Source organism: Bos indicus, chromosome 16 (assembly GCF_029378745.1).
Source record: "Bos indicus isolate NIAB-ARS_2022 breed Sahiwal x Tharparkar chromosome 16, NIAB-ARS_B.indTharparkar_mat_pri_1.0, whole genome shotgun sequence".
Taxonomy (NCBI): domain Eukaryota; kingdom Metazoa; phylum Chordata; class Mammalia; order Artiodactyla; family Bovidae; genus Bos; species Bos indicus.
The window spans coordinates 40,884,873-40,911,968 of NC_091775.1; the positions used below are offsets into that span (position 1 = coordinate 40,884,873).

The following is a 27,096-nucleotide window of genomic DNA, read 5'->3' on the forward strand; positions in this document are numbered from 1 at the left end:
CCAGGGACGGGGGAGCCTGGTGGGCTGCTGTCTGTGGAGTCGGACATGACTGAAGCGACTTAGCAGCAGCAGCAGCAGCAGCAGCATGCTGTTTATATGAACTTTAGAGTCAGTTTGTCTAATTTTTTTAACGCTTTCTTTTTTGCAACTTCAGTGTGTGGTTTTCAGATCTTCCATATAACTTTGAATTGTGTAAAACTGACTCTTTTTTTTTTTCAACTTAAAATAATATCAATTTCAAATATTTTTACTATTAAGAACACAGAACACATATGTGTGTTTGTGTAGAACATTTCTCGCTAAGTTTATATTTGGTATTTTATTGTTTCTATTATAAATGGGGACTTTTCTTCTGTTAACTCGTACAACTGGTGGTAATGATTTGAGCAGAGTATCTGTTGATTTCTTTCTTAATTTTATACCTGCTGCTACTGCTAAGTTGCTTCAGTTGTGTCCGACTCTGTGTGACCCCATAGATGGCTGCCCACCAGGCTCCCCCATCCCTGGGATTCTCCAGGCAAGAATACTGGAGTGGGTTGCCATTTCCTTCTCCAGTGCATGAAAGTGAAAAGTGAATTCGCTCAGTCTGACTCTTAGCGACCCCATGGACTGCAGCCCACCAGGCTCCTCCTCCGTGGGATTTTCCAGGCAAGAGTAATGGAGTGGGTTAGGAATATTATTTTATACCCAAGTCTTCTTTTAACACTTTTTAGTTTTCCAACCATATAAACTCATTTGCAATTAATGATAATTTTACTGTATCCTTTCTCATTTTTATACTGCCTTTGTCCTCATATTATGTAATACTAGTGATAATGGACATTCTTGTCTTGTTTCAGATCTAAATAGGGGTATTTCAGTTTCTTCACTGATTATGATAGTGACTCTTAGGCTTATGTGTTATGCATGTACTATGTATTCCCCATGTTAAATATCTACTTATTACTATTTTATTAATTTCAACATCTTGATGCCTGCATAAATTTATCAAATGTCCTTTGGTGAGGATAATCTTGAGATTTCTTTTCCTTGGTATTTTTGCATAGCAAAGTAAATGTATTTTAAACCATTTTGGAATATCAGAGCTAAACTCTACTTGACCATAACAGTGGTGTGTTACATCTTTGGTATGTTAATGGAGATTTTTTCTTTTTTATTTTCTTCAGAACTTTTGTGTTTGATTCCATATGTATTATTAACCTATAGTATTTATATATATGTACTGTTTCCATTAATTTTTGATATCATTGTTACGTTCCCTATAAAATAATTTGGAAGCTTTACTTCTATACTTTGAAATAGTTTAGGTAGCTTCAGCATTATCTGTTCTTAAATATTTGGTAGAATTTAGAATATCAGTGGCATCTGGAGCTTTTGAGGAGGTTAGCTGTTTGTCAGCTTTCTCTGTTCTTTCTGTGATAATTGTCAGATACTCTTATTATTGTGAAGTATTTCCTGTTTTACCTTTGTGAGATTAATGATGCCTAACTTGGAGTGCTGATAACACTATATTTTTCTTAGGGTATTAAATAAAAAAACCTTTGTCTTATGTACATTTGTCTTCATCATTAAATTGTCAAATTGTCAAGAACATTAGGATAAGAACCATCTATTGGTCTATTGCCTCAAATTCTAGTTCATGGTATGGAATATGTTGTTTTAACAGCCTTACTTTTTTTTTTTTTTTGATGGTGTCGGTGGATGTTTTACAGGCTTCCCAGTTGGCATGTGTGTTGTAAAGAGAGTTCTTCAGCTTCATCGTATTACTCTCAAGATGACAATTGTGCACTAGAAAATGAAGATGTACAATCCCAGAAAAAGGTACCTTAAATAAAGATGAAGTTGTAATTTGTGTATTAGCTTTCTGTCTTCTCAAAACATTTGGAATAAAAATATTTCAAAAATACTGTGACATTATTTTTGATGGAGATTTATAATTTTCTTTGCTATACTTTGAGAAGTTACTTAGGTAATTCTGAAATTAACCTAAAAATATTTATTTATTTATTCTTATCGCTTGTATTTGGAATATTGTAGTCCTACAGTATGGAGAAGGCAGTGGCAACCCACTCCAGTACTCTTGCCTGGAGAATCCCATGGACAGAGGAGCCTGGTAGGTTGCAGTCCATGGGTGGCTAAGTCGGACACGACTGAGTGACTTCACTTTCACTTTTCACTTTCATACATTGGAGAAGGAAATGGCAACCCACTCCAGTGTTCTTGCCTGGAAAATCCCAGGGACGGGGGAGCCTGGTGGGCTGCCGTCTATGGGGTCGCACAGAGTCGGACACGACTGAAGTGACTTAGCAGCAGCAGCAGCAGCAGTCCTACAGTAAGGAGAAAAATAGTGCCTGTTCAGAGAACTGAAAACTAGGACTTTCTTTTTAATACTTTAACTACTTAAAGTGTTTCTAAAGAAACCTGAGTCTTATAAATTAAAAACTATTAGAAATGAGAATTATAGAGAGAATCTGAAATGATTGGCTATGTACTTTGTTTCATACATTTGGGTAGAGTGAATAGACAGAGGCCAAAAAATCTGATGGTCTCTAAATAGTTTATTATTTTATCATTTTAAATGGTAAAAGGTGGTTATTGACTTCAGCTAGATTTGGCTCCCCCTCATCCCCCCCGAAAATCAATGTACTTACTTTAAATTAGAGGAATAATTTATACACACTGTAAGATATTCATCTTTGTATCCCCTTCCCATCCCCAAAGGAACCAAAATTTGCGTTTCTTATTAAAACACTCAGACCATTTTCTTTGGGTGTAGATACATCATAGCTCACAAATTAATGTTTTAATTTTTAGTAAAATGTCATAAATATTGCACAAGTTGACTTCCCCTCTTCCCCAGCAATATCTTGTGGATACCTTTGTATGTTACTGTATTATTTTGAATAGCTACATTTTTATTCCATTATATGGATGTGTTAAATTTATTTAAGTACTTTTTTGATTGAGAGGCTCTCAGCTGTGTTTATACGTGCATGTTTGTATCTGCATTTGTGTGTGTGTGTGATTGTGGATGCATAAACTTTAAATTATATGCTTGGGTGTTTTCTTTTTTTGGCATGATGTTTAGAATGGATTTATATTTCTGAGTTATACAGGATCTGTTTCAAGAATAGAGCAGTTAAAATTTTGAAGACTCTTGCTGGATACCTCTCCAAAAAAAGTGTGATTGTATGCTTCTATGCACAGTCTGTAAGACTTAAAGCTAATCTCTTCTTTGATGAGAAATAAGACTTAAATGTTAAGAATGATTTAAGCAAAGCGTTAAGGAAGGGGAAATAGACATTCTTTCAGTAAACATTTGGTTACCTATTATGTTCTTTACAGGGTTAGAATATGATGGATATGAACTTTGCTTTTATGAAACTTGTATGCTAGAATATACATTTAAAGACAATATATCTGAAATTCTAACTTAACAGTATCAAAAGAGATGACACAAAAAGCTATAAGCGTATATATTTACCAGATATTTACTGATCTTACTGTGTGTCTAACATACAGTGCTGGGTGGTAGGACTAAAGTGCGTATTAAGAAATCAAATGTAGTGTATGTTTGGAAGGCAGCTATGCTCATTACTATACCACTAGTGTACACATGTAGTATACATTTGAAGTGAAGCAGTAAGGAGAGTAATACATGAAGGAAGACAATAAGCATGGAAACAAAATTATTAAAATCACAATCAAGTGTTTTGGTTGTATAGAAAGACAGTCTTAATATTGCTTCAGGACTATTTTGTGAAGCAGTTTCATCAGTCGGCCTTTTCTTTGTTGCAATATAGGATGAAAGAGGGGGACCTGTCAATGCTGAATTATCGGGAAAAGTAGGTTCAAGCTTACCTGTTCCTCCAGAAGAAAACAAATTAAAAGATGATTACATTGTGAATGTACAGGTAAGATTTGTTGCTTTGATTTTTTAATGATATGGCTTTTCAAACCACTTTACAACATAGAATACATTTATTTGGTCAACATATTGTGTATTTTTTTTCCCCTTTCTTTTTGTGATACCATGCAACAGAATTACCAATGTAATAGTAAATGTGACCATTTTCCTTGTAGTATGGGTTTGGCTGTAAATCTTTCTTTTTAGGTTCATTTTGGCTCAGTATAATTTATCTTCTCTCAGGTTTTCAGCTGTCAGGGGACATTTTTTCTGACTTAAAGTATTTGTATGTAGAATACAGAATATTTTGATACCAAATTTTATCACTTAGTGTGGAATATTAATAAATAATCATTAATAGATTATGTTTTTTCCCCTTTTCTCTGATATTATATCCTAAGTATTTTTCATTTTGTATACCAGCTTTTATGAAATATGTAAAACTAGACCAGAGTGTAAGTTGATCAGAATGCTGATGCATCTGGAAACCATTTAATATCAGGAATAACTGAAGAAACTGGGGATGTTTGATCTGGAAGGAAGAAGGACTAAGGAAAAACTAAATATCTTAAATATTAACGAAAATAAATTTCAGCTTAAAAGGAGGGAAAATGCTCTTAAAAAAAACACAGCCAGAGTTATTTTATTGGGTTATCTAGGGAGATATAGTACATTGCATTTTAATGAATTTTGGAGGAGGTTTGGAAAAGATTTATGCGTAAGAGTAAGGGAACAGTGATCTCTGTAGCCCTTCAGTTATATGTGTATCCCAAACAGTCTTGCCATTGTTCATTTTCCTGAATTTTCCTCATGGTATCCTCTTATTCAAATATATTGAAGTGCTTACTGCATCTTTAGAGACCTGTGCTGTTCAGTACAGTGGCCACTAGCTACCTGTGGCTCTTGTGCATTGGAAATGTGGATAGTCCTAGTTGAGATTTGCTGTAAGTATAAGATTCACATCGATTTTGGAGACTTAGTATTAATAAAAGAGAAAAAAGAGTGTAGAATATCTTATTAATTTTTTATGTTGAATGATAATGCAGTATTTGATAATAATGTGATAGTTCTTTTCTCAAAGCCTCCGTCATAAAATACAAACTATTTGTATTCTTTTGCTAACTTTTCATTCCAGTGTAAATTCCTCAAATGATCACATTTCATTTTATATTCTTATTTTATAAAGAATTTTTGTTTTATATCACATTATTTATTTTATGTTCTTTTATATTTATATTCTTCTACATTTTTATTTTATATCACATTCCTTATTTTATATTCTTCTGACTCTGCCTCTTATTTTCTTTCTGCTGCTGTACTGCCTTCTCCTTTTCTTCAAAGTCCTAGTTCTTCTAGTTCATAGTAGTCCTTAGTTTCTCTTTTCTTTGAACTGAGCATGAGTACCTCTCTCTCATTTGATACTCACTTAGTAAGTATTGTCTACTGTGTGCTAGGTACTAGTACATGCGAGGCACTAAGAGCATGAAGATCAAGAAAACATAGTCCGTACTCAAGACATTTATAATGGAATTGAAGAAGAGAAATAAATAAGGGCAATTGAGGTGTTATAGATGCTGTGATTAAAGTCTATACAGATAACAGTAGAGGCATAGAAGAAGGGGAATGGCTAATTCTATATGGAGTTGGTTGGTGGGGGAAGTACTTATAAGAGGTTTTCAAACATAAGTAGGTATTAAGTACATTTCAGATTATGTTTTGGAAGAGTGAAACAACATACAGTCCTTAAAAGAGCAGCCAGAATTGTGTATTGCTTTGTAATGTTATTTATGCATGCCTTGTATTGTTATTTCTTGATACACATTATCTTCTAAACTGCTCAGGGACAAAAAACTATATGGTACACTATTTTATACTAGTTTAATATATACTATTATATATTAAATTCTAGTATATAGTATTTTATACTAATAAATAGTAATGCTATTTAATAGATACTGTTTCATGTATTTACATAAGATTTCTGTGTTGCTATAGGATACATTAAGGTAATTATAGTAAGAAATTTTGTAGGTCCTGATACAAAATAGGAAAGAAGAAAGATAAGCTGCTTTGTCCTGGTTTATGAAATGCTATGACAAATCTATAGAGCCTGTATTGTAATATGAGATGTATTCCTTAGGGTGTTTGTGTTAGAAGAAGGGACTTTTATAAAAGTAATTTTTTAATGAACATTATATTGTTACTTTTGAGACATACTTTTTATAATATCATCTTCAAATAAAGAGAGAATTTGTTAATCCCAACATTAAATACAACTGACTTTTTTAGAAACAGGATACGGAGTCAAAAAAGTTAAGTCCATCTGTGACTGAGACACTCCCTACAGTTGATGTTCATGAAGATTCTTCCAGTGTAGTTGTGGACAGTGAAAATACTGAAAATATTTCCAGTTCATCTACCTCAGAGATCACTCCAATCTCAAAACTTGAGTAAGTCATTACAAAGAAAAAAAGAACATCATTAGATAATGACAGAAGAATTTCTTTGATACTGAAATTTGACCTTTAGTCTATATAGCAGACCTATACAATAATGCATTTGTTTTGTGTTTTTTTAATGATCTTACGGCATAATGAGTATTTATACTTCTGTCTAACTCAGGGAAGCTGATTGTATCCCAGGCATGAATTATCTGCATAATATAGGTAAAGTGAGATTCTTGTTTAAGAAACATGGTGCTTAACTGAATAATCTTTCCTATAATTATCAAAAATTCCAATGTCAGAGTATTCATTTCCATTAAGTATTACTGTGTTATTCCATTCATAATATGTCTTTGTATGATAGCTAACTTTTTCAAGCTTGATAATAAATATTCAGAATATTTAGATATATTTGGAATATTTTGTTTCTTTTTCTCTCTTTTAAAAATGTTTTACAGCATTTTTAAAGGCTACTTTCCATTTTCAGTTATTACAAAGTATTGGCTCTATTCCCCGTGTTTTATACTACATACTTGAGCCTGTCTTATACCCAATACTTTGTGCCTCCCACTCCCCCACCCCTATTTTGTTCCTTCCTTCAGAAAAGGAAAGAATACCCATTTGAATGCAGAGTTCCAAAGAATAGCAAGGAGAGATAAGAAAGCCTTCCTTAGCAATCAGTGCAAAGAATTAGAGGAAAACAATACAATGGGAAAAACTAGAGATCTCTTCAAGAAAGTTTGAGATGCCAAGGAAACATTTCATGCAAAGATGAGCACAATAAAGGACAGAAATGGTATGGATCTAACAGAAGCAGAAGATATGAAGAAGAGGTGGCAAGAATACACAGAAGAACTATACAGAAAAAGATCTTCATGGCCCAGATGATCACGATGGTGTGATCACTCACCTAGAACCAGACATCCTGGAATGTCAAGTCAAGTGGGCCTTAGAAAGCATCACTACGAACAAAGCTAGTGGAGGTGATAGAATTCCAGTTGAGCTATTTCAAAGCCTAAAAGATGATGCTGTGTAAGTGCTGCACTTAATATGCCAGCAAATCTGGAAAACTCAGCAGTGGCCACAGGAGTGGAAAAGGTCAGTTTTCATTCCAGTCCCAAAGAAAGGCAATGCCAAAGAATGTTCAAACAACTGCACGATTGCACGCATCTCACATGCTAGCAAAGTAATGCTCAAAATTCTCCAAGCCAGGCTTCAATTGTACGTGAACCGTGAACTTGCAGATGTTCAAGCTGGATTTAGAAAAGGCAGAAGAACCAGAGATCAAATTGCCAACATCCACTGGATCATTGAAAAAACAAGAGAGTTCCAGAAAAACATCTATTTTTGCTTTATTGACTACGCCAAAGCCTTTGACTGTGTGGATCACGACAAACTGTGGAAAGTTCTGAAAGAGATGGGAATACCAGACCACCTTACCTGCGTCCTGAGAAATCTGTATGCAAGTCAGGAAGCAACAGTTAGAACTCGACATGGGACAACAGGCTGGTTCCAAATTGGGAAAGGAGTACGTTAAGGCTGTATATTGTCACCCTGCTTATTTAACTTATATGCAGAGTGCATCATGCGAAATGCCAGTCTGGATGAAGCACAAGCTGGAATCAAGATTGCCGGGGGAAATATCAATAACCTCAGATATGAAGATGATACCACCCTATGGCAGAAAGTGAGGAAGAACTAAAGAGACTCTTGATGAAAGTGAAAGAGGAGAGTGAAAATGTTGGCTTAAAGCTCAACATTAAGAAAACTAAGATCATGGCATCTGGTCCCATCACTTCATGGCAAATAGATGGGGAAACAGTGACAGACTTTAGTTTTGGGGACTCTAAAATCACTGCTGATGGTGACTGCAGCCATGAAATTAAAAGACATTTGCTCCTTGGAAGAAATACTATGACTAACCTAGACAGCGTATTAAAAAGCAGAGACATTACTTTACCAACAAAGGTCTGTCTAGTCAAAGCTATGGTTTTTCCAGTAGTCATGTATGGATGTGTGAGTTGGACTATAAAGAAAACTGAGCATTGAAGAACTGATGCTTTTGAACTGTGTTGTTGGAAAAGACTCTTGAGAGTCCCTTGGACTGCAAGGAGGTCCAACCAGTCAATCCTAAAGGAAATCAGTCCTGAATATTCATTGCAAAGACTGATGCTGAAGCTGAAACTCCAATTCTTTGGCCAACTGATGCAAAGAACCAACTCTTGGAAAGACCCTGATGTTGGGAAAGATTGAAGGCAGGAGGAGCAAGAGACGACAGAGGATGAGATGGTTGGATGGCATCACCGATTCAATGGACATGAGTTTGAGTAGGCTTCAGGAGTTGGTGATGAGGGATAGGGAAGCCTCGTGTGCTGCTGTATGTGGGGTCACAAAGAGTTGGACGTGACTGAGCTACTGAACTGAACTGAACCCTCCCCGTTGGTAGCCACTAGTTTCGTCTCTATATCTGTATGTCTGCTTTTTTTTGTTACATTCACTAATTTGTTTTATTTTTTAGATTCCACAGATAAGTTATCTCATACAGTATTTATCTTTCTCTGACTTATTTCACTTTTAGCGTAATGCCCTCCAAGTCCATCCATGTTGCTGCAAATGGGTAGATTGCATTCTTTTTTTTTTTTTTGCTGGGTAGCATTCCATTGCATGTGTGGATATATATACAACAGGTTCTTTATCCATTCATCTGTTGGTGAACACTTAGGTTGTTTCCATGAGTTGGAAATTGTAAATAATGCTGTTGTGAACATTGAGTACATGTATTTTTTCAAATTAGTGTTCTGTTTTTTTTCGAGTACATACAAGTGAAATTGCTGGGTCATAGTTTTAATTTTTTTGAGAAACCTCCATACTGTTTTCTATAGTGGATGCACCTATTTACATTCCCACCAGCAGTGTGCACGGGTTCTCCTTTCTCCACATCCTTGCCAACATGTGTTACTTACTCTTTTTTTTGGAATTTATTTAGTTTTGGCTGCACTGGATTTTCATTGCTGTGCATGGGCTTTCTCTCAGTTGCAACGAGTGGGGATTATTCTCTAGTTGGAGTGCACAGGCTTAGGTGCCCGGCAGCATAGGGAATCTTAGTTCCCGGACCAGGGATTGAACCCAGGTCCCTCCATTGGGAGGTGGATTCTTAACCACTGTACCACCAGGGAAATCCCTGTAAACTTTTTGAGAATAGCCATATGACAGATATCTCTTTGTGGTCTTGATTTTCCTTTTCCCTGATGATTAGTGATGTTGAACGTTTCCTTAATTTAGAAAATCTGTTTTGTACGCCTAGTTTCAGCAACAGTACAAAGAACAAAAACCCCTTTCTTTTAATAGTATATTAAACATATCCTTTGTCAAATGAGTTAGCTTATGTAAAATGTATAGGATAGTATCTGGCATAGAGTAAGAATATATGCATCAATTAATACAATTGTTATCATCAGTAATATTTTTCTCTTTTCTAGAATATGAGGAACTGGGTTTAGGAGTTTGCCCTGGTAAGGGACGAGGGAACAGAAGACATGCTTAGAAATAATGATAGTTTTTAAAATTTTAAAATGTTAAACACTTAGTATTTAAGCCTAGATACTATATATCTGAACAGTACATCTTATTTTCTCATTATATTGAACATGATTGTTTAGTGAAATGAAAGTAAGGTAGGGAAAGACTCTTGAGAGTCCCTTGGACTGCAAGGAGATCCAACCAGTCCATTCTGAAGGAGATCAGCCCTGGGATTTCTTTGGAAGGAATGATGCTAAAGCTGAAACTCCAGTCCTTTGGCCACCTCATGCGAAGCATTGACTCATTGGAAAAGACTGCTGCTGGGAGGGATTGGGGGCAAGAGGAGAAGGGGACGACAGAGGATGAGATGGCTGGATGGCATCACTGACTCGATGGACGTGAGTCTCAGTGAACTCCAGGAGTTGGTGATGGACAGGGAGGCCTGGTGTGCTGTGATTCATGGGGTCGCAAAGAGTCAGACACGACTGAGCAACTGATCTGATCTGATCTGATATTTTAAATGAAATTATGAAAGTGCTTTAAGAACTTTAGTGAAGCATTTTGAGATAATAGATGATTTCTTGATACTGTAGGCAATAACTCTAATATTGGTAGGATGTACTAATAGAAGTGAAACATGAGAGAAGATGCATTTAGAATAAATAATTTAAAAATCTTATTTTTGACAAAATCAAATATTAACCTACAATATTTTGTTTTAAATGTTGGTAATTAGCTATTTAGAGGCCAGGCAAGAGCACCAGCAGATCCAGGGTCTACAGTTCACATGTTTTAAATCTTTACACAACTTACAGTATGTGAATTCTTGAAAACCCTCTGTAGAACTATAAAGCATTTTTTCCTGGCTTGGATTTGTTTTGGAAATCACTAATATCACTTTTAACTTATGCTGCATTATGTCCATTAAATTGTCAGATCGTCTTTTTTGTTTCTATTTTAGTGAAATAGAAGACTCTGGTACTATCCCTATAGCCAAGCCAGGGGAAACTGAGCATTCTGAAACTGATTGTGATGTTGGTGAGGCCCTTGATGCAAATGCTCCAGTTGACCAGCCTTCCTTTGTCAGTCCACCTGAAAGGTGAGTGTGAGCTGTTGTTTGTCCTTTATATGATTCTATAATAAATGGCAGTGTCACCTTTGAGTAGACTTTGGTGCATACTTAATTCAGCTTTATGATTGAGAGGAAACTTCTTTGTGCTCCTTTCTTGGTTTACTTTGTATTCATGTACACTTTTTATAGTTTGGATTTGTGTGTACTTGTTATTCAGCTGAAATTTGTTGATTTAATATGCCTTTTGATTTCAAATAGCCTTGTCGGCCAACATATAGAAAATGTGTCATCTTCGCACGGCAAAGGAAAGATAACAAAATCAGAATTTGAATCAAAAGTTTCATCAAGTGATCAGGGTGGTAGTGATCCAAAATCTGCATTGAATGCTTCTTCAAATAATTTAAAAAATGAGGTAGGTAAATAACATGCACTGTCTCCTACTTTGTTACACAATGCATTTTTGTTTTTAACTAATCTTGTAATTTGTTAATTGTATTTGCCATAAAGTTAAGGGATCAATAGTTAGTGATAAATGTGGAACTGAGGTGAAGTGTGCTCCCAGAGAGCAAGTGGTTACTTCATGAAACTATTGCCAGTGTAATGTTCATATATAAAGTTGTCCCAAGTATGACCTCTCTTTGGTTGTATTTAATTATAAATGGTTTTCTGCCGCCATAGACTGTTTGGTACCAGATGCATAAAGTCCTTTTTTAAGCAATTTTTAAAGAGAGCTTTATAGAAGTTTTGATTGTTTTAAGTATCTTCAAACTATAACTCAGTAATACAGGATTAAATTTAGGCTCTTCAACTAGAATTATTTTAAAGGGACATTTTACCCTTTGTTATTTGTGTGCAAAATACAACTAGACCAGCTTATATTAACGAATATGATTCTTAAAGGCAAGGCTCATCCCTGTATAATAGTTGTATTTTCTTTTCTCTTTTTGAGTTTTTACTTTGACTTCATGTGGAGGCCAGTACACAGGCCAGTACAGAATTTCCTGAAAGAATGTTGGCAGAGAAGTGTATTCCCTTCATCTAAGAAATAACTAAATAAAAGAGAGAAAGGCCACTCAGTGAACTTAACAAAAACAAAATGAGGAATCGGAGTTCAAAGTACTGAGTGCCACATCTGTATTTGTTTGTTTCTCATTTAACTTTTCTGTTCTCCACTTTTTCTTTTACATATTTTCTGTGAATCTGCATTCATTACTAACTAAATTTCATTCTGGAGACCTGACTATCATTGGGCTAGCTGTTTCTGTAATGCTGCTTATAAATGTAGGAAGTTAACATTTCATAGTCCAAGATCTTGTAGGAACAATTTTCCAGTGAAACCAAGACAAGTGTGTGTTACGGTTCAGTTGTCAAGTACCACAGGCATAAATAAAATTAGACAAACATTACAAAAATGTCTTCTTTGAGCTATTTAAGTACCAAATCTAGAATTCAAGCAGTGCAGCTAGTTTTGCCCAAGATTTGCTTGTTCGCCTTGACCATTCACAGCAGTGTCTTGCAGATCCTTGAGATAACAGGGATAAGCTCTCCCACTCACACAGACTTAACTGGGCAGAACTATTCTCAACTGGATGGTGTATAGAACTACTGGACACTCTGTGATAACGTTCATTCTCTGACAGCTCTTTTGGAGTATTAAATAATTTACGAAGTAATTAATTGTAAATTCCATTCCTTTGCTTGTTATAATGCTTTGCAAAGTAATTTTATTGTGTTGTTTAGTTTTTATATTTGTTGCTAAGAGGTGAGAGAGAGTGCTCTGCCTGGCCCTCAAAGAGTGTGTGTGTATTCTTACTTTTTATTGTATTTCTTTTAGTATTTGGGCTTTACTCTCAAGCATCTCAACTAGATTAATTTTTATAAATATTTGTTTATTTTCTCACTTAAACTAAATTTTTATTATTTAATTTTTAAATTAGTGTAATGTTGGTCTTTTAGTTTTATTTTCTGTGTATTAGTTTTTAAATAGCTACATACTTTTATAAGCTTGTGTGTTCTGCAAAACACTCCCAACATGGAGGTTGTAGAGGAACCAATTTGCTAGTTTGTCTTCCTAAAGCAAGATTATAGAAATTCGGGTTGGTGTGTTATACTAATATACAAATTAGCATTAGTACTCAAAAATGTACCCTAATATGAGATTTGTGCCATTTACTGAAGTGAGTGAGTTTTAGTCTCTCCATTGTGTCCCACTCTGCAACCTCATGGACTGGAGCCCACCAAGGCTCCTCTGTCCATGGAATTCTCGAGGCAAGAAGACTGGAGTGGGTTGCCATTTCCTTTTCCAAGATTTATGGTCTAAATAGATTTTGTATACTTCTCAAGGCACTATTAATAAATGCATTATGTATTGTTTTAGGAAGACAGAAATAATGTTAAAATGGAATGAACATCCTTGCATACATTCTTCTAATTAAGGTTAAAATGACAGATTGAATTGTATGCCCTCTCCAGTTACATATCTTCTCTCTGCTTCAGATATAACCACTATCTTGAATTTGTTTTTTGTTTACATTTTAGAGTATATTTTTAAGCTTTTTTCAAATATTCACTGCTATAAACAATACATACTATTATTACTTGGCATATTTTGAAACATAAAATGATGTCATTCTTAAATATCATTTTACTCAACATTGTTTTTGAGTTTTATTTATTCTTTGTTTTCACTGTTATATTTGATTCTACCACAATTTACCTGTTCTTCAATTCATAGATATTTAGATTATTTCTAATTTTTTGACATTATGAATAGTGCTGTAATAAGTGTCCTTATGCATATTTTCTTAGGCACATATGTATGTTTTAATTGATATTTATACATGGGAATTAAATTATTGGATCATAGAGTATGCATATCTTTAATATTGCTAAATGTCACACTCACTTTAGCAGTCCATAGATGTCCGTGGCTCAACAGGCTATCACATTTTAACCTCCATCAGTTTGGTATACTTTATTATCTTTAGTTTTCATTTGCACTCCCTGATTTTACTAAGAGTGAACACTTTGTATTTTCTCTTTACTCAGTTGGCTGTTCCTCTTCCACTTTTCCCCATTATTGATTTGTAGGCAGTATTTATGGTTAGTAATAATCCTTTGTTGTCTGAATGTGTTTCATATATTTCTGTCTGTGGCTTATTGAACTGTGTGGTGTATGGCCTTTTGATAAATTTAATTTTCAAATTGTAATCTAGCCAGATTTTATCAGCCTTTTAAAAAATGCTTTCCTTCATCTTGCTGAATCCTGGTACAGCCTGAATCATGAAGATATCTTTTCTATACTTTCTTTAAAGCTTTGCTTTTCACATTTAAGTTTTTACAGCCACCTTAGAATTTTATATAAATGATACTTTAATTTTTAAATTTTTTATTGAAATCTTTGGTGGCTCAGTGGTAAAGAACCACCTGCCTAAGCAGGAGTTGCATGTTCAATCCCTGGGTCCAGAAGATACCTTGGAGAAGGAACTGGCAACGCATTCCAGTATTCTTGCCTGGGAAATCCATAGACAGAGGGGCCTGGCGGGTACAGTCCATGGGGTTGCAAAGGGTTGGATACCGCTTAGTAACTAAATAACAACAGCAACAATAGCTGATTGATAGTGTTGTATAAGAGTTGGACACTACTGAAGTGACTGAGCACGTTGTGTTACTTTCTGTTGTATAGAAAAGTGAATCAGTTGCATATATATGTATATCAACTTTTTCTTCAGATTTTTTTCCCCCAGTATAGGTTATTACAGTGTTCCATGTGCTATAATGTAGGTCTTTATTGGTTATATAAATGGTACTTTTTATTAAGGATTTAGTAGAAACAGTATGCATGCATGTATGCAAGCTTAGTTGCTCTGTACTACCTCTAAAATTAGCTTGCTTTAATATATATTACTTTAATGTAGATTTTAAGGTGGATTCACAGCAATTATAGTATCTGTACAGTTTTTGTATGGGTAATTGTTGGCTTATGAAATTATATAGAGTTTATTACAACCCATGCTAATACTGCTAACATATGAAGGGATTCATCCTGTGATACTCAGGTAGAAGGTTTTAATTCTTCAGAGAGAAACTCAGCTTTTAAGTTAAACCAAAACTTTCCTTTGTATGTTTTTGTTTTTTCCAAAATACTATCATTCATTATAAAATTGGACTTCTAGTTTAATTTGACAGAAACATTTGTATTTACTAGTATAATTTATTCTGTTTTCTCTGTATTCTTTGAAACCTGAAATCTATTTATTTTTGACATTTCTTTCAGAGTTCTGATTATACAAAGCCGGGAGAAATTGACCCTACACCTGTCACAAATTCCAAAGACCCAGAAGATATACCAACATTTGATGAATGGAAGAAGAAAGTTATGGAAGTAGAAAAAGAAAAAAGTAAGCACTATAATGTAATTTTTTTAAGGGATTGGTTTAAATATGCAGTTTCTCTTTTTAATTGGTAAAATAAAGTAAAACTTCTGAAAACTTTTTAAAGGTGAAACTTACCAATATGCTTTTGGTTGCCCACATGGAATTTGTCTATGTCTGTGTCTTATTAATCTTAATTAAAATACATTATTGTAAATTATTAAACAAGGCTAAAATAAGATAAAGTGGGCAAAGCAGTGATTTTCCATCTCAGTTTGTAAGAGGAAAGTTGAAACATGGAAAGTTCTCAGTCATAAAGCTTTAAACTGTAAACAGAATTGGACTAAAGTATTACACTTTCTCTTTGTCATTGTAAAAGTCTCAGAGTTAAAAATTTTGTTGGGGTTAGTGATGGATAAACTTCTTTTTTTTTTTTTTAAACTTCTATCCTTAATACAGTAAAATGTATATGCAAAAGTTTTGATTCTCATAGTAAACTTCATTTTATGAATTACACTAAGCATAAGTCAAGTAATGTGGATTTTTGTAGTTAATTTGTTTACTAAGGATATAAAGCTATTTCATATGGGTTTTAAAAACATTCTCTTTAGTATTAAAACCTGGACTCTAGATGGCAGCCTGTTGTTCTTGAGATTGTTTGTTGTGGGTATTTTCAATCATAATCATCATATATATATGTTCATAATAAGGTTTGTCTGCAGGTCAGTCAATGCATCCATCTTCTAATGGAGGTCTACATGCCACAAAAAAGGTCCAGAAAAATCGAAATAATTATGCTTCAGTAGAATGTGGTGCCAAAATTTTGGCAGCTAACCCAGAAGCCAAGGTACTTAAGTACAAAATTCTTCTATACATATAGGAAGCTAGAGATTTTATTAAATATAAGCAGTGGTTTCCTGGAAACTATATTTTAACGTGAGCTATTTTCCTAATCCACTAATAAGTGCAAGATTATGCTTTTAAAGACATAATTTCTTACGTGAATTCTTGGTGTATTGGTTTATGCATTGCACCATTTTTTTTTAAGAGCAGTTATAGGTTCCCAGCAAAATTGAGAGGAATGTCCAGAGATCTGCCATATGCCCTCTGTCCCCACATATGTTAGTCTCCTCCATTACCAACATCTCCCACCAGAGTGGTACATTTGTTATAGTTGATGAATTTATATTGACAGATTGTTACCCCCTGAAATCCATAGTCTACGTTAGAGCTCACTCTTATATATTCTGTGGGTTTGGATAAATGTATAATGACATGTATCTGTCATTATAGTATCATATAGAGTATTTTTACTGTCCTAAAACTCCTCTGTGCTCTACCTATTCACTTCTTCCGTCCTCCAGCTTTTGACAGCCACTGATCTTTTCACTGTCTCCCTAGTTTTATCTTTTCCAGAATATCATATAGTTGAAATCATACCATATGTAGCTTTTTCAGACTGACTTCTTTCACTTAGTAATATGCATTTAAGTTTCATCTGTGTCTTTCCATGACTTGATAGCTCCTTTCTTTTTAGTATTGAATAATACTCCATTGTCTGGATGTACCATAGTTTATCCATTCACCTACTGAAGGGCATATACTTGGTTTTTAAACTTTTAAAACCTGTGTTTTAAAAGGAAATAGCTAATAGGAAAAATCATTTTGCTTCTATAGCAACAGATGTTTAATTTTAGTTGTTTTATTACAAGCCTTACTTAGCATAGTATAGACAAAACTTGTAAATTTTAGCCGCTATTATGCTTTCTTCCCAGGTGTTTTAGTCTCTTAGGCATATTTTAATATCTAAAAATATAGAAAACCTAGAAAACTTGAGAGTTGAAGTAAATGTTTTTCTTTAATTTATTCCCTTAAAATAGAGCACATCTGCTATTCTTATAGAAAATATGGATCTTTATATGTTGAATCCTTGCAGCACTAAAATTTGGTAAGTAATATAAAATTGAATAAAGTATGCTTCATATATATATATAAACCTTTTATGTTAGGGTTAGATTGATTTGTTCATATATTCACTTAATAAGCATTTATGATTGGTGTTGGTACTATACTTTCCTTAGGTTCTGGGGTCTAAGGACCTAAAATGTCTTTCTTTTTAAGGATGTCACACAAAATTGACAGATCTAGTTCAACAATTATCAAGTAGTATGAAAAGTATGGCTGAAAAGATACTGTAGAAACAGAGATGATATATAACAGCAGAAGAGAATGAGCTTGCTAGAAGAGGTGATTTATGAACTAAATCTTGAAGAATTAATTCCTTGAATTCATAAGTAAGTCACAGATAAGGGAGACAGAGGTATTCAGGAATTGTAAGAAGAGACCAGCTAATAGGAGCGAATGTCTTCTGGGCAGCTGTAAGTAGGAGCAAACTGAAGAAGCTGTTTTAGTGATTTCAAGAATAGAGGTACAACCTAGAGTAATCATGAAAGATGAGCCAAGAGACTCAGTTTAGCAGTAATTAGGCCATTCATGCTATGTATACACAGCTTAAAAGTTTCTGAGGTTTATCTTAAAGACCATAGGGAGTAATTTTAAGTAAGGTAGTAAGTAAGGTAGTTTTAAGTTTAAGTAAGGAAATGACATGACCTCACTGGCATTTTGGAAAGTGTTTTCCTCAAAAGATGGCCTACAGCATAATGCAGTTGGAAGCAGTGAAACCAGTTAGAAACCTGCTGTCATAGCTTATGTGGAAAATAAGGGCTTTAATTAAGGCATGGCAATTTGGATAAAGAAGAGAGAGGAAAATCTGAAAAATGTTTATAGCAGTTAAAATTGACAGCTTTTGCTTAGAAATCGGATGTGAAGAAGTCAGAGGCATCTGGTAAATCTCCATGGATTTTGGCTTCATTGCTTCAATCTAATTCTTCCATTAACTAAGAATATAGACAAAGAAACTTATGGGGGATATATAGGGAAAATAATGTTTAATATGCCAAAAGTTTTATTAGATTACTTGGTTTCATTGATCAAAAACAGCTATTTTAAAAAAGAATTGAGGTAAATCACCACTATTTTACTGATTGATTAATGATGTGGTATAGTCACTAAGTCACGTCTGACTCTTTGCAACCCCATGGACTGTAGCATGCCAGGCTCCTCTGTCTGTGGGATTTCCAAGGCAAGAATACTGGAGTGGGTTGCCAGTTCCTTCTCCAGGGGATCTTCCCAACCCAGAGATTGAACCTGCATCTCCTGCTTGGCAGGTGGATTCTTTACCACTGAGCCTCCTGGGAAGCCCGTTTTCCTCTTTTAGATAATTGTTTATTCACACTTTTCCGATTTACAATAATACATTTATCATAAAATTCTCTTATATATGGGAATTTGTTTCTATACTCTTTGTCCTGTTCCTTCGGTCAGTTTATCATTACCTGCAGAAACACCACACTCTTTAGCTTCATACACCTTAATACCTGGTAGGGCAGGTTTTTGTACCATATTCTTCAGGACTGACTGGATTGTTCTGCCGCTGCTTGCTTTCTTTTTTTTTTTTCTGTTAAATCTTAAACTTATTCTATTGAGTTCCCCAAGTGTCCCATTGGATTTTGTTTGGGATTGTATTGCATCTTTTGCTGACTTTTAAATTTTGAGTTTACCTTATCCTATATAGGGCATATCTTTAAGTTGTTTTTAATGTCTTTCAGTTATTTTTTTTTAAACTTTTCATGAAAGTATTGTGTATCTTTTGTTAAATTCATTTGTGGGTATCAGCAGGAAACTAACACAACGTTGTAAAGCGACTATACTCCAGTAAAAATTAATAAAATGTTGTGTTTAGACATCCAGTTTTTTTTAATGTATGAGTATTAGATCCAGCTACTTTTTTATAGTCTCTTATTTTATTAGTTTATATGTAGAATCTTTGAGGATTTCTGCATAGAAAATTATAGCTTCCCTACATATTTTTCTCCTTTTTAAAATTTTCTAATCCTTTTTATTATATTTTACTTTCTTTTTGTCATCACACGCTGGCTAGATCATTGAGAAAATTGTGCGTAGTGATAGTAGGCAGTTTCATCTTATTCCTTATTTTGAAGGCAGTGCATCTAACCTAATACTTATAAGATATGTTTTTTGTTTTTGTTTTTGTTTTTACTGAAGTGTAGGTGATGCTAGTGGTAAAAAACCCATCTGTGAGTGCAGGAGATGTAGAGATGTGGGTGCAATCCCTGGGTTGGGAAGATCCCCTGGAGAAGGGCATGGCAACCCACTCCAGTGTTCTTGCCTAGAGAATCCCATGGACAGAGGAGCCTGACAGGCTACAGCCCATAGGGTCACAAAGAGTCAGACAAGACTGAAGCGACTTAAAGCACATAGTTGATTTCCAAAATTGTATTAATTTCAGGTGTACAAAATAGTGCTTCAGTATTTTTCTTGATTATATTCCATTTAAAGTTATTGCAAAATAATGAGTATATTTCCCCGTGTTGTACAATATATCTTTGTTGCTTATTTAATCTGTGTATAGTATTTTATGTCTCTTAATTCTGTACCCCTATCTCGTCCCTCCCGTTCCCTCTGCCTCCTGTTAGCCACGAGTTTGTTTTACTTTCTTCTTGTCTTCTTCGTCATGGGTGGATCGACTCTATGTTCGTGGGGTCATTTCTGGGCTCTCTGTCCTGAGCTGCTGATCTGTGTGTCTTGTTTCTGTATCTACCATGCTGTTGTGATTACTGTAGGGTTGTTGTATAATCTGCAGTTAGGGAGTATGATATCTCAAGCTTCTTTTTTCTCAAGATATTCTAAATTTGAATCTCAACTGTAAAGCCTTCCATGTTTCAGGGAAGATGTTAATTTTAAATTAAATATGTGATTTCAAAGATAGGACATTCATGTGGCTCAAACTCAAAAAGGTGTTTAAAAGAGGTAGAGGAGCTACAATGAGAAATACACTTCCAGTCTATCATCTATCTTCCTATTCACTGTTGAATTTTTAGATACCTTTTTATTTTCTTTATGCAAAAACATAGAGATTTTATTTATCTCTCAGTTTTCACAGCAGCATATTATACATAATATTTATCACCTTGAATTAAGTTTTAACTTAAAATTTTCTGGTGATGATTCTATTTCATTCATACATAAAACTTTTTCTTTCTTTTTTTTTTTTTTTTCGATAACTTCATGAAATTCCATTATATACTTGTACCAAGATTTAACTACTCTTATGTTGATAGTATTTGGGTTGTTTATAGTAATCTTTTGCCATAACAGATAGTTATTATAAATAAGCTTGTGCATGCATTGTTTCATACTTGTGTGAATAGGTGGCAAGGTTTAAAAACCATATTTAAAAGCAGTAATTATGAGACTGTATGTGTGCTAAGTTGCTTTAGTCTTCTCTGACTCTTTGCAACTTCATGGACTGTATAGCCCACCAGGCTCCTCTGTCCATGGGATTCTCCAGACAAGAATACTGGAGTGGGTTGTCATGTCCTCCTCCAGGGGATCTTCCTGACCCAGGGATCAAACCCTTGTCTCTTAAGTCTCCTTCATTGGTAGGTGGGTTCTTTACCACTAGCGCCACCTGGGAAGCCCATACGTGAGTTTTCTAGAAAATAGAAAATAGGTTTTCTATTTCTTCTCAACTTAGTTTTAGTAAATTAGTTTGGTTAATTACATTTTTCTAGAAATTTGGCTTTAATCCATTTTGAAGGTTTTTGTAATGAAGTTGTTCATGATATTCTCTTATAGTTAAAAAATCTTTTCTTTGTACCTTTGCAGATAAGTCTAAGGTTAGCTCTGTTCTTTCTCAAGATTATTTTGGCTTGGGGTATTTTGTGTTTCCACCTAAATTTTAGAGTTATGCATTCTAGTTTTGTAAAAATGTCATTGGTATTTTGGTAAGGATTGCATTGCATTTGCAGATTTGTGTAATATGTTCATATCATCTAAATTTTGACACGTGGTATTTTATCAAAGTACTCTTATATTTACGTTTGCTACTTCACTGATCTTTTAAGATTTCTGACCTACTATTAATTAAGAGAAGTATGTTGAAATTAGATGTGTCAGCTTTTATAGTTTAACTAATTTACATGTGTTATCTACTTCTAAGAAAATATAAAAGATGAGGCTTAGATAAAAAAGCATTTTAAAATCAACCTTTATGAGGCACAATAACATATGTACTACTAATTTTATATATATATTATGAATGTTTACTGCTGCTGGTAAGTCGCTTCAGTCGTGTCCGACTCTGTGAGACCCCATAGACGGCAGCCCACCAGGCTCCCCCGTCCCTGGGATTCTCCAGGCAAGAACACTGGAGTGGGTTGCCATTTCCTTCTCCAGTGCATGAAAGTGAAAAGTGAAAGTGAAGTTGCTCAGTTACACTTTAATATAAGTTTTAGAAATGTTAAATCTTGGTGGATTGACTGTACACCTGGTAATACATTTGTCCAAAAATTTATTTTAATAGTATCAATAATATAGCTCATATCTTCTTAGAAATTGAGAACGTTGTATGCAAAAGAGGTAGAGGAGAATTTGCTTTTTCTTATTAGTGCTCTATTAGATTTGTAAATAAAAAGCAAAATCTGAGTCTGATTTTCTTTAATTTCCTCTCCCTGGGGTGGTAGTACAGTGTTTAGGCTTTGGAGCCAGATAGATGTCTCTTTTAACTTTTAACTTTGTTACTTACTTGCTAAATAATTCTTAGTTAGGGCTCTTGATTCTGCCTTTTTAACAGAGACGAATGAACTGTGGTTTGAAAAAGATAGTTAATTTTCTCTGACACAGAAACCTCAAGTTGATATGTGGGGCAGGGGTATAATAGAAAACAATTAAAGGACACATACCACTCCCGAGATGTTGTCCCTGCCTGCATTGCTGTGATGATTTCTTCCTATCACATCCTCATTGTGACCTGTAAGGTGGGAGAAAGCAGAAGTAGAGGTAGCAGCTTCCTTTTGAAGGCTTGACCTGAAAGTTGCACTGGAGACTTCTGCCCATATCCCATCACCATAATTAAGTAACCTTGCCAAGACTGGGAAAAACAGTCTTTGATTAGTGACTATATGCTTGGCTACATCTTTGGAGAGGGGAACAAGTTTTATTTTAAAAAGGCAGAAAGGAAAAATGTGAAGTAACCAATTGAATGATTCTGTAAAATAGAGATAATCTCCTATGCATTTTGGTTGTAAGAATTAAATCAGAGCATGGACATAAATCATCTAAAATGGTACCTGACACAGACTAAACATTCAGCAACCGTTAGTTTACTTTTTATCAGGAGCTGTTCTCTGAATCATGGCTGTTCTTACTTACCATCTTCTGGAATTCAGTTCTGTTGCTCCCCAACATTAACACAATATGTTAATTGTAATGCTTTTAATTTAACATTTACTTGTCAGTGTATATAATCTCATTTGATATAATAATTAGTTTATTAAAGTATTGATTAGAGTCCTAGATGTCATGAGTATTTCTTTCCCCAAATGCCAAGCAGAACCATACTGTTAATGTTTTCCTAAATAGCAATATTTTGTGGCATCTTTTCCAGGTCCATGATACGTATCTCAAATATAATTTTTTTTTTTTTTTCAAAAATTTCACACACGTGATTTCGTATAGTTCCATAATAATCCTTACTTTTCTTTCCCTACCCCTATTTGCCATCCCCTGTTCCGTCTCCCCACTGGTAACCGCTAGTTTGTTCTCTGTACCTGTGAGTCTGCTTTTTTTTGTTTTATTCACTAGTGTGGTGTTATTTTTAAAAACAGTTTTATTGAAGCGTACTTGACATATAAAAAACTACATGTAAAATAAATTGTAAAATGTTAAAGTGTACAATTTGATAAGTTTTGATATGTATTCATCTATGAAGCCATCACCACAGTGAAGATAATAAACATAATCTGTCTCCCCCAAAATTTTCTTCATGCTCCTTTATAATTTTTCTCTCCCACCCCTTACCCCCATAGCAATTACAGATCTGTTTTCTATCACTATACATTGGTCTGTATTTTCTATATTTTTATATAAATGCAATATATAGTTTCAAGTATCATTTTTAATAGCTGTTTGTTATTTCATTGTCTGAATGGGGCCATAATTTGTCAATCAATCCTCTGTATTAAACATTTAGGTTGACTTCCCTCCCCCCAGCCCTCACTTTTATAAACTGTGCTTTGATATATTTATTAAGATGCATATACAAGGGTGATCATTTGGAGCTGTGTGTCCATAGATTAAATTTCTAAGAGTATATTGCTGAATCAACAGCTGTGGTACCTTTTGAGATAATATGGCCAAACTGCCCTCTAGACTAGTCAGGTGACACTCTTACTAGTTCTTCGTCAAATCATTCCTTCTCCAAGAATGAGCTTTGTCATTAGAAAAGAATCTTTATTAAAAAAATACTGTAGGACAAAATCAGTATTTTTCTCCCCACTAATGCTGTGCTTGGGGAATACTTAGGGGTGTTCTTTCTCAAATCCTCTTCCTTCCTTACATTTTTTTAATGAATAACTTAATGGAGGCCTAGTTTATGTAAGCTGTTAATGTCGTGTTTAATATGAATTGTTATTCTAGTTGGTTTATCTAAATAATTGTCTTGTGCTCTTTTTAAAGGTTTGTTATTGAACTCTGTGAACCAATTCAAGTAAAACAGTTTGATATTGCAAATTATGAATTATTTTCTTCTACTCCTAAAGACTTTCTGGTTTCTATCAGTGACAGGTAAATTCTAAAGCTGGTTTCTATGGAGTTAATATTGGATTTTCAGAATAAAAATTTTAAAATGGGTCATGTTTTAAAACTTTAATTATTTTGTTTTTTGTTTCAATCAACTTGTATCCATTTGGAAGAACAGTAATAATACTGTTGTAGGGTAGTCATTTGTTAGTTTACTTTCATTAACTTATATAGTGCTTATAACAACCCTCTGATGTTAATCCCTTATGAGATGAAACAGAGAGAGATTAAATAGCCTATCTAGGTCACGTGATTTGTGAGTTGGACAACCAAGATCCAAACATAGATCTCTATGATTTTGAAGTCCTTACTTTTAATTATTATGCTGTATTGCTTCCAAACATTTCTTTAAAAAGTTATTAAAAACATATATGAATATTTCATTTTATATCATTTTATAGCATATGATTTTGTTAAGGTTTATTTTAAAAACTTTGGTATATATGTGTGATTATAAGGGAAACATACATTCTAAGGAATTTGGTAGAGAATCCCAGTTCTATCAATGAAAGATACTGTATTAACATTTTAATACGTTCCCTTCCAGTCTTTTATACACATTTATATGTTTATCAGATCAGATCAGTCGCTCAGTCGTGTCCAACTCTTTGCGACCCCATGAATCTCAGCACGCCAGGCCTCCCTGTCCGTCACCAACTCCCGGAGTTCACTGAGAGTGAGTCTCAGTGAACTCAGTTCAGTTCAGTCGCCATCGAGTCAGTGATGCCATCCAGCCATCTCATCCTCTGTTGTCCCCTTCTCCTCTTGCCCCCAATCCCTCCCAGCATCAGAGTCTTTTCCAGTGAGTCAACTCTTTGCATGAGGTGGCCAAAGTACTGGAGTTTCAGCTTTAGCATCATTCCTTCCAAAGAAATCTCAGGGCTGATCTCCTTCAGAATGGACTGGTTGGATCTCCTTGCATAGTTCTATCAAAAATCAGTTTTGATGCTTACATCTTGAGAATATCCTTTTTTTTGTTTTAAACACATCGTTTTTAATAAATACTTGATATTTTCCTCCAGATGGAGGTATTTGTTCATTCCATAAATGCTTTTTGAGTGCCCGCGATGTTACCATGTAGGATGCTGTTATTTATTTAATCCTTCTTTTATTATTGACTATTAAGAATTTTCTGTGGTGTTTCTTCCCCTACCCTACATGTAGCATTGCCTATATACAGTTTTCAAAATGATTTCTGAAGATCTCTTACTCATTTTTCTTTAACTAACTTTGCTCAGATCATTTCCTTTTTCCCTAAGCCGTAATTTTCTTACCTGTCAAATGAATGTGTTCAGTTATGACAAGTAAAGTGTATTTTTTTAGTGTGATAAGAGAATACTCATTACTTTGAGGGATTCTCTAAATGCTGTAGTAAAGAAAAACAGTAGTTTGGGGCTTTTACATTAGATTTCCTTTAAAATCGGAAAAGCTGTGTAAGTGCTGTGAAATTCAAATATGATAGTAAATGACTTTTTCTGTTTCCCTTTCAACCAGTACTTATGCTTTATATCATCGCACACTTCAGTTCAGTTCAGTCGCTCAGTCATGTCCAACTCTTTGCGACCCCATGAACCGCAGCACGCAAGCTTCCCTGTCCATCACCAACTCCTGGAGTCCATCCAAACCCATGTCCATTGAGTCAGTGATGCCATCCAACCATCTCATCCTCTGTCGCCCCCTTCTCCTACTGCCCTCAATCTTTCCCAGCATCAGGGTCTTTTCAGATGAGTCCGCTCTTCACATCAGGTGGCCAAAGTATTGGAGTTTCAGCTTTAACATCAGTCCTTCCAATGAACACCCAGGACCAGTGTTCTCCTTTAGGATGGACTGGTTGTATCTCCTTGCAGTCCAAGGGACTCTCAAGAGTCTTCTCCAGCACGACAGTTCAAAAGCACCAATCTGAGCACACACACACTGGTACATAAAGAGTAGTACCTCATCCTTCCAAAACACTCTCTTGGCTACTTTCTGTTTTAAAGCCTCCAGTTTACTTGGAAGCCCTCTAAAACTCCAAGAGGCACTCCTGGTTCTTTTTGTCTTCTTCTTGTCTTCTATTTGATAGTGTGATTTTTCAAGATAGTCTTTCTTCATAAGGAGAAACCTGTCAGAGTTTAGTTGGAAAAGAAAATGTATTTATTCAACTTGATGCTTAACTCATATTTAAACTATGTTAAGTGAATGTGTTACCTGGAGAGGGGGAAAAAAAGTACAAGATCTCATTTGAAAATGATAGGACCTCTCAATGTGTGATTTATGATTTTCTAAAAAGGAATGTTAATTTTTTTTTTATTTTCTAGATACCCTACAAATAAATGGATTAAGCTGGGTACTTTCCATGGTAGAGATGAGAGGAATGTCCAGAGTTTCCCTTTAGATGAACAGATGTATGCAAAATATGTGAAGGTAATGTTTATCTTTACAGAACTGTGTTCTATAATGAAACATACCTATTATTCATACTTGATACCTCACCTATTTAGAAATAAGAAAAATTAAGAGGAAATGTATTGCTGTATTCCTTTTAATAAAATAATTCTTTCTTGAATATATTATTTTATGGGACAAATACTAATACATTCCCTTTTATGTAACTGGAAACCTAGGCTGGTTTTTTGATATCGTGGCTTTGATGAAATTCCAAATTATAACTCTTAATATTTTTGAAGTCTTGATATAAAATGTCATCTTTATAATATTATGTTTCTTTATATTTTAAAACCTGAATCAGTTACTCACTGCTGTCTTTAAAGCAGGTCTGGTTTCTTATCAAAATCTGATTCTGAGATTTCTATTTTAATGCCCAGTTATTTTTCATTATAGCTTTTTGTCTTTTGTATATTCAGGTGAAATATTATATGTCTAGGTAACAATTTCAAATAAAGTTTTAACCATTTAAATTCCTGCTGCAACCTAAATGTCCATTGACAGAAGAACGGATAAAAAAGCTGTGGTACATATATATGATGGAATATTATTCAGCCATAAAAGAGAACAAAATAATGCCATTTGCAGCAACACAGATGGACCTAGAAATTGTACTGAGTGAAATAAGACAGAGAA

At 34.5% G+C, this 27,096-nt stretch overlaps 1 protein-coding gene across 7 annotated transcripts in view; it reads left to right on the forward strand.

Moving 5' to 3' along the window:
* SUCO (SUN domain containing ossification factor) overlaps window positions 1–27,096 on the forward strand; it is an 89,534-nt gene that overhangs the window by 21,663 nt on the left and 40,775 nt on the right. For 5 of the 7 annotated variants that reach the window (XR_002182481.2, XR_011560792.1, XM_070768180.1 and 2 more), the window contains exons 2-11: window positions 1,713–1,821; window positions 3,804–3,914; window positions 6,197–6,357; window positions 10,832–10,969; window positions 11,201–11,354; window positions 15,219–15,342; window positions 16,026–16,162; window positions 17,196–17,263; window positions 23,914–24,021; window positions 26,334–26,439. Coding sequence is in view for 5 of the 7 variants with exons in the window: in XM_070768180.1 (XP_070624281.1) it covers window positions 1,713–1,821; window positions 3,804–3,914; window positions 6,197–6,357; window positions 10,832–10,969; window positions 11,201–11,354; window positions 15,219–15,342; window positions 16,026–16,162; window positions 17,196–17,263; window positions 23,914–24,021; window positions 26,334–26,439 (1,216 nt within the window). In the remaining 2 variants the exon portion in view is untranslated. The remainder of the gene's footprint in view (window positions 1–1,712; window positions 1,822–3,803; window positions 3,915–6,196; window positions 6,358–10,831; window positions 10,970–11,200; window positions 11,355–15,218; window positions 15,343–16,025; window positions 16,163–17,195; window positions 17,264–23,913; window positions 24,022–26,333; window positions 26,440–27,096) is intronic. The other 2 variants (XM_019976470.2, XM_070768182.1) reach the window with 1 other exon arrangement.